Consider the following 7,725-nt stretch of genomic DNA (forward strand, 5'->3'; position numbering starts at 1 on the left):
GCGGAGAGGCGGCGCCGCGGGCTCCCCTGCTTCGGGCGGATTCCGGCTTCCGCGAACCAGGGCCCAGGCGGGACGCTGTCGGGCCCCTGATTGGCCGGCCGCGTGGGGCGGCGCCTCGCTGAGACCCGGGAAGGGGCCGGGCGGGATAGCCAGCTGTGGCCGGCGCGGATTGGCGGAAGCAACCGGGACTTCCACGCCTCTCCTCGACGTTGGTGGGCTGGTGGGTGGGGCATCTGGGCGGGGCCCCGCGGAGACGCAACTCTCGATTGGCCGGTGCGTTTCCTCAGCGCTCTGGCGATTGGTGGTGGGCCAGGCGCGCGGCGCTGATTGGGCGGCAGCCCGCTCCGGCCCCGCCCCACCGCGGGGCTGACTGGCGGAAGGGGAAGTGGGGGGGCAGGTGGCGGTGGGGAAGATGGCGTACCAGAGCCTCCGGCTGGAGTACCTGCAGATCCCACCGGTCAGCCGCGCCTACACCACCGCCTGCGTCCTCACCACCGCCGCTGTGGTGAGCAGCTGCATCGGCCGCTTCTCGCTCTCCGCGCTGGTTGCGAGCGGGGCCTCGGGAGACGGGGGTCTGGGCCTCGGGGAAGCCCGGAGGGGCTGGTCTCAGGGGTGGGTGGAAAGCGTCCAGGGCTCACTCTGGGGTTCAGGATGGCCCCGGGGTGCCTGTCCATGGCCTGAGGAGGGAGTGCTGCTCCACGAGGGGTTGAGAATCAGGGCTGCTGACCAGATCCCGAGACAGGAAGGCTGCACCTGTAGCAGGTCGGGGCTGCGGGAGCCGCCCACCCTTGAAAACGAGTCTCAGAACTTGGGCGATGAGCAGGTGGTACCGTTGTGGCTGGTGGTCACGAAGGTCCCCTCGGTGAAGAAACAGACGTGGAGGAGAGAAAAGTGGAAGTTGTCGAGAGGGGGAAGTCTTGAAATAACGGGAGTACGGACCTAGGGATTGTCGGGAAGCACCCGGCCCCGACGGACGCAGGGTCTTCTGAGTGAGCTGAGTGTTGCCGCGCACAACAGATTCAGGTGGTGGCCAGGTGCTCTGTGCCTAAGATGTCACTACCTGCCACCTTTGTCTTCATGTCAGCCTCAACTACTGAGGTTTTACTGCAACATAAAACCAAGCTGTATCCTTGCGTTAGGTGTGAGGGATGCAAAGAATCGTCCCGCTGCTATAGAATTTTTTACCAGCCTCTTCCTCCGCGTAAGAAAGCCTTAAGCCTTAACGGCTGGAGCCAGAGCGCCTGGGAGTTGGAAATCGCTAGACCTCCTCATCTTTTGTTGTAGATGTTTTGTTTCTTGATTGGTTTGCTTTAAGAAGCTCTTTTTTTCTCTTTCAGCAGTTGGAATTGATCACACCTTTTCAGTTGTACTTCAATCCTGAATTAATCTTTAAACACTTTCAAGTAAGTCGTGCATCACAACCACAATGAACCTTTCAGTGTTCTAAACTTGTTTATCGTGCTTTTAAGTAGCAAATATTTCCATGTACTATCCAAAAAGAATTCAGTGGGAATATTTCATTTTAAGTCTTATGGGGGGTGGGGTGGTAACGCAGTGATTCTGCACCCTCATTGGGCTTCAGAATCACGTAGGGAATTTGGAAGAGATTTTCAGGCACCTCATCATGTATCAAATCAGAATCCCCAAGGGTAGGAATGAAGAATCTGTATTTTACTCATAAAGTTCCCTGAATGGTTTTGACTTGATGTGTCCAGTACCCATATTTAGACATTTCTGGTTCAGAATTCACATTGTAGTTGGAGAGGAGACGAGCGGTCCTGCCCAGGGCGAGTCTCACAGGACTCAGAGGTGAGTGTTTTGTCCACTCACCACCTCTGGGCCGTCACTGTGGTCCAGTTCCCCCGCCCACCTCTCTGAGCAAATCGCTCCATCTTCCAGCAATCAGCTAATAGTCACAAAAGTCCAAAAGACCGACTCCTTAAACAGCATGGCAGCTCCTTAGACTGTGGTAGGAGTCAGCACGCTGAAAGAGGTGTTTTCCTGCTCCAGGATGGTCACGTGGCCTGTGGTTTGAGTGGGAGAAGGACCCAGGACTCGGGAATTCTGTCTACACGTGGTGTTGCCCCTGTTGCACGTGGGCGCTGTTCACTTTGCACCCATCGAAGCCCAGCTTGCCTGTCCATTCCCAGCTTCTGTTTGTCCGCTGATATTCGTCTTTGTGTCCTCAGGGCGTCTGTGAACACTCAGGTGCTCAGTGCACTAAACACTCCCGGGGTCCGTGAACGGGGTTCAGTGCACTACGTGCTCCAGGTGTCCGTGAACATTTCCGTCTCTTGCCTCGTGCCCGCACTTACTTACATGCTCGTCTCCTGGCTGAGTTGGGCGCTCTAAGATACGGGATGCAGTTTGTATGCAGAACCGAATGATCTCAACTTGGTTTCCAGTCCTGAAGAACTTAATGGTGCGCCAAGCAGGCCCGTGGGCCCCGTCCCTGCCGTCACCCTTCACTGCTCACCTGGCCTTTGCTGGGAGCTGTGGCTCCATCCGGGCATTGCGTCCCTCACATGCTCGGCTGGTTTAGCCTGGGTGATGCTGCCCACGACGCCATGTGTCTGCATCTGGGGTTGGGGCTCCCAGGCCCCCTGGGCAAGCCATTGGAAAGCTCTCGGAGTCCCTCGTGGCCTCACGGGTGACCCGACCCGGCTAGAATTGGAAGCTCCCTCCTGCTGGGAGCAGTTGTCCTGGTCGTGGGTGTGGCTGGGTGGGGAAGTGAAGGGTTTCCACGTGAAAACTGGTGTCCTTCTTCCTGCTGGTTTACTCATTATGGGAGCATTGGGTCTTTACCTAAAGGGAGTTGCCTGTTTACTCAGGCCAGATCTGGAGTCTCTACTTCAGAATTACTCTTACCTCTGGACGCGTCAGAAACATTTCTTGGCGGTTTACTTTGGCTCCTCGGAGTTTCTCTCCGGCCTCTGGGGGCTGCCCGTCAGACCTCACACCCACAACACGCTCGAGAGCGCTCTGCTATCCTGCAGGTTAGCCTCATCTTTCCACCCGGCTTTTCCCATGATTTCCCGGACCATGTGGTTCAGGCTTTTTTTTTTTTTTAAGACAGTGACAGTCTCAAATTTTCTGTCCTGTTGTCCCTACAGATTTCAGGGGCCAAGTGATATCTTCCAGGCATCCAACTAGAAGCACAAAACCCTGTGTCGGAGGCGTGTGCCTCAGTTTCTGGCTCAGATCATGGTCCCACTTATTCATGGCTTTTCAACCGTTGCAAACCTAGGGCATGTCTTTTGTCTTAATATGGAAATTTTCCTGGTGTATTTTACTTAATCAGTCTTTCTCCTGATTTTTTCTTACAGATATGGAGGCTAATCACCAATTTCTTATTTTTTGGTCCAGTTGGATTCAATTTTTTATTTAACATGATTTTCCTGTATCCTTTATTAAGTGGGGGTTAGCATGAAAATTTTGGGTTTACTTAGGGAAGATAATTAAGCTGTTAATGCTGTTAATCTCTTACCACCTTAGCTATAACTTCTGGGTCCCTGTTCAGGGGTCCACAGGGTAGCTGGCCAGAAAGTAGTGTTCTGGGAGTGTCTGTCGGTCCCTCTTCAGGGGAGGTATTTAACCAGAAGTGATTCTCATTGGTCACTTACAGACCGATGGAGGGGAGGAGAGTGGTGTAGTTGAGGTGCACTGACAGATGCCATCAGCCGGCACCCAGGCGCGGTGGTAACTGCCGGGGTTTCTACAGGTGTGGGAGTGGGGGCAGGAGGACGGGCAGACGGACGTGAGGGCCCCCTGGGTCCTGGTCGCCCGTCCTCCTGGCTGAGAATACGGTGCCCTGTGTCTGCCCAGCCCGCCACGTTCTCGTTGAGAGAGGACGAGGCCTCCCGTGCCCGCGTGGTGCCCGGGGCCCTGAGCAGGGCGCGCCTCCTCCACGGGAGGGGAGTTAGCTCAGCTCACCTGTGGGAGACAGAGGCGTGCCTGCCCTAGGGTGGGATCGTCACTCTGGCAGGCGTCTGGTGGTTAAGTTTTCCACCGTTGTGCCCCCGTACGGACTGGGGTGCAGAAAGCCGCGTCTGCCTGGCCTGGAGAAGCAGATTCTCACACAGGTCTTCTCGCCGGGCGTTTCTTCCAAGTCAGGCTGTGAGAAAGCAAGGCTCGTGCCCCTCGTGGCGCGGGGAAGCCGGGGCTGATTGGGAAAGGGTTTGGGTAACCGCGGGCGTGGTCCCGGGGCGCCGGGCCTCGTTCCCCAGTCGGGAGCAGCTCCTGTAAACCGCGAAGCTGGCCTTCGCCCCGCCCGGAAGGCCTGGTGGGAAGGGAGGTGCCCACGCCACCCCTCGTGAACGCTCTCACAGAAGTGGAGCCGGGGGCTCGGAGCCCACGTGGACTGAAGGGACACGCTGGGCTTTACTTCCTCCAATCTGTGCGCTTGACGTTTTCTTAACCTGGAACCCGCAGGTACCGTTACTGTCGGATGCTAGAAGAAGGCTCCTTCCGAGGCCGGACGGCAGATTTTGTATTTATGTTCCTTTTTGGTGGGTTCTTAATGACTGTATCCTTCAACGAGTAGAGCAAATACAGGAGATACTGAAAGACAGCCTCTGTCTTCCTAGAGCGCTCCGCCTGCCTTCACCACTCACTAGATGAGCTGAACCAACAGATAAAGGTGGACCTGCAGACTTGAGCTTCAGGGTCCCGCTCTCTGGTTTACAGCCTCCTTTCTAGCACGGCTCTCTGAGCCTGGAGGTCGGACAGGATGCTTTTCTCTGGGGTGCCAGTAGGGGGGGGCGCTTAACCTAGGTGGGTTACCATTAAGTGCGTAAGCTATATTCTGGGTGTATATTTTTAAGCTAAGTACCCAAGCTGATAAATTATTATGTTTAATTTAAAAAATTTTTAATGTTTATTTTTGAAGAAGAGGCACAGTGTGAGTTGGGGAGGGGCAGAGAGAGGAGGAGTCAGAATCAGAAGCAGGCTCCAGGCTCTGAGCTGTCAGCACAGGGTCCGACCTGGAGCTCGAACTCAGGGACAGTGAGATCATGACCTGAGCTGACCCCAGACACTTAACTGACCGAGCCACCCAGGTCCCCCTAATGTTTGTTTATTTTTGGGAGAGAGCACACGAGCAGGGGAGGGGCAGAGAGAGAAGGGCACAGAGGGTCTGAGGCAGGCTCTGCACTGACAGCGGAGAGCCCGATGCGGAGCTCAGACTTAGGAACTGTGAGATCGTGACCTGAGCCGATATCAGACGCTCAACTAAGTGAGCCCGCCAGGCGCCCTGATAAATTATTATTTAAACAAAACAAAACCTGTCGTGACGGGTGTGACAGCCTTGAGTGTCGCCCCGTCTGACCAGGTGGTTTTGCTCCCCTCGGCTCCGCTCACCTCGTACAAGGTGCTGGTGGTGAGTGACACTTAGTGATTACTGACCAAGGAGTTAATGTATTTTCCGGAGAGCCGAGCGCTCCACGGACACAGTGCTCATTCGAAGCAGCTGCTCCTGAGAGGTTATGGCCCGGGCAGATTTTTCCTGCTTGCTCTGGGTAATTACTTCTAGGCTTTTGTTTCCCCCTCGAACGACGTCACTGCCGTTGGCGTTCCTAACGCGACGCTCCAGAGCCCAGCCCTCGGCCCCGGCGCTCGGCCTTCCCTGTCGTGCTCCTTGACGCGGCGCCAGCTCTTCGGCCTGTTCGTGAGCCTGGTGTTCCTGGGCCAGGCCTTCACCATCATGCTCGTGTACGTGTGGAGCCGTAGGAACCCCTACGTGCGCATGAACTTCTTCGGCCTGCTCAACTTCCAGGCGCCCTTCCTGCCCTGGGTGCTCATGGGCTTCTCGCTGCTGCTGGGCAACTCCATCATCGTGGACCTCTTGGGTGAGCGTCTCCAGCCGCGCTTCCGCGTCTCGCGCGGGCGCACGCAGCAGCCTCTCTCTCCCGCGCTGGGCCGTCGGGCCTCACGGACAGGCCCCTGAGTGGTTACGTGCGCGGAGGCCACCGCGGATATTGAGTTTGTTGACGTTTATTAATCGTATCGACCTTTCTTCCTGAGCACGCGCAGCCTGTGTCGGGCCCTCCCCTCATTGCTCATTTCTCGGGGATTCTAGGCATCGCCGTTGGACACATCTACTTCTTCTTGGAAGACGTGTTTCCCAATCAGCCTGGTGGGATCAGAATTCTGAAAACGCCATCTATCTTGTGAGTATTTACCACCGGGTTGCGTGTTCTGGCTGATGAGCCGGGACGGGGTCCGTGATCTGTGTTCTCGGGGGGCTCCCGGAAGTCCTGAGGACAGTCCGTGTTTGCAGATTGAGCCCCCAGCTGTGGCTGAAGAGCCCAGGGATCGGGCGGAGGAGGTGCCCAGAGTGTGCGGGACAAAGGGGGTTAACGCTGGCTGCAAGGAAGTTTCTAGGGTGGTGTTTCTGGCCTTCCAGAAAGTCACATGAGCAGCGAGCAGCAGTAAGCCAGACTGGGACCCAGGTATAGGCCATCCCACTGACCGGCTCTGTGACAGTAAGAAAGCCCTCCGCTCTGGGCGCCCGGCCCGGAGCGTGTGACCCCTGATCTCGGCATCGTGAGTTTGAGCCCAGTGTGGGGCCTAGGGAGGACTTCAAAGAAACCTTGAAAAGTGCTTCTATGTTTTGCAGTTTTTCTCTCCTGAGAGTCGAGCTTTGGTTTGTAAGACCTTTTTCCGCTTCAGAATGTTGTAGCCGAGACATACGGCATTTAAAGGGGTCCCCTTGAGTAAAGTGGGAGTTGTTACTATAAAACGCTGGGGACCCCTGGGCGGCTCAGCCGGTTAAGCATCTGACTTTGGCTCAGGTCATGATCTGATGGTTTGTGAGTTCGAGCCCCGCTTTGGGTGAGCCCCACTTCTCTCTCTGCCCTTTGCTCACTTGCGCCCTCTCTCAAAAAAAAAAATACTATGAAATGTTGGTTGTAAAGGAGTCCAGCCAGAGCGAAGCCACGCGCTCAGCTGTGCCACCGGCTGCTGTTGTGGGCCTGTCACTGCCCGCGTGCTTTCGCAAAGTGCCATTTCTCGGCCTTCTCCTCAGTGTAGTGCGTCACCGCCGGTTTCCCCTCCCCAGCGTCCTACAGGGCTGTGACAGCCACATGACAGCGCGTGCGCTGCAGGCGGTGTGGTTTTCTTCGAGTCCCTCACGGAGACACAGTGACTCCAGGCTCCCTTCCCTCCCGTGGGGCGCACCGTGGTCCCGGTCAAAGGGTCAATTCCCATTTTGTGTGTGGTTGAATCGCCATCCGGAATCGATGTTTAAGTTCACCTTCTCCCAGCGAGGCAAGGCGACCGTCCCCACAGCCTTGCCCAACGTGGGAGGGGTCGTTGACACCTTTTCCCCTGCGGACACCGTAAGGTGGGGTCTTGTTTTTCTGAGAGTTTCAAAAGTTTATTTTTATTTTTTAAGAGTGTGCGTGCGAGGGGCCGGGCGAACGTCAGCTCTGCGTGCCCCGTGGGGTGCGTGCACGTGTGTGTGTGCACATGTGCGTGCGCCTCCTCCTTCGTGGGAAGCCGCTTTCATTCAGGCGTGTTCCACGTTCCCCTCCACCGCCCGCGGGTCCGGAGTCACCCCTTGGCCGGGTGGTGCCCCGCCCTGCGAACGTGCCGCCGGTCTCCGTGGCGCCTGTGCACACAGGGCGGGGAACCGCGTCCTGCCATCGCGACGGCGTGCCCAGCCTCCGGCCTCGCGTCACCGTGCCCCGACCCCCGTGCGGACGCCCCGTTTGCCCCGCGGGGGCT

General features: G+C 56.8%; 3 protein-coding genes across 4 annotated transcripts in view; 2 read left to right on the forward strand and 1 right to left on the reverse strand.

Annotated features, from left to right (window-relative positions):
• The window catches only part of MIS12 (MIS12 kinetochore complex component), a 5,408-nt gene extending 5,288 nt beyond the window's left edge, over nt 1-120 (reverse strand). Inside the window, exon 1 of the mRNA XM_029928672.1 lies at nt 9-120. The gene's annotated coding sequence lies outside the window, so the exon portion shown is untranslated. The remainder of the gene's footprint in view (nt 1-8) is intronic.
• The window catches only part of DERL2 (derlin 2), a 9,740-nt gene continuing 2,047 nt past the window's right edge, over nt 33-7,725 (forward strand). Inside the window, exons 1-6 of one of the 2 annotated variants that reach the window (XM_029928666.1) lie at nt 33-505; nt 1,341-1,403; nt 3,327-3,400; nt 4,432-4,525; nt 5,651-5,846; nt 6,077-6,167. In XM_029928666.1, the coding sequence (XP_029784526.1) occupies nt 413-505; nt 1,341-1,403; nt 3,327-3,400; nt 4,432-4,525; nt 5,651-5,846; nt 6,077-6,167 (611 nt within the window). In that variant the 5' untranslated portion in view covers nt 33-412. Of the gene's footprint in view, nt 506-1,337; nt 1,404-3,326; nt 3,401-4,431; nt 4,526-5,650; nt 5,847-6,076; nt 6,168-7,725 lie in introns of both variants that reach the window. The other variant, XM_029928665.1, reaches the window with a different exon arrangement.
• LOC115282562 overlaps nt 6,823-7,725 on the forward strand; it is a 1,534-nt gene continuing 631 nt past the window's right edge. Inside the window, exon 1 of the mRNA XM_029928664.1 lies at nt 6,823-7,701. Within this exon, the coding sequence (XP_029784524.1) occupies nt 6,900-7,701 (802 nt within the window). The 5' untranslated portion in view covers nt 6,823-6,899. The remainder of the gene's footprint in view (nt 7,702-7,725) is intronic.

This window comes from Suricata suricatta, chromosome 17, assembly GCF_006229205.1.
Source record: "Suricata suricatta isolate VVHF042 chromosome 17, meerkat_22Aug2017_6uvM2_HiC, whole genome shotgun sequence".
Lineage (NCBI taxonomy): Eukaryota > Metazoa > Chordata > Mammalia > Carnivora > Herpestidae > Suricata > Suricata suricatta.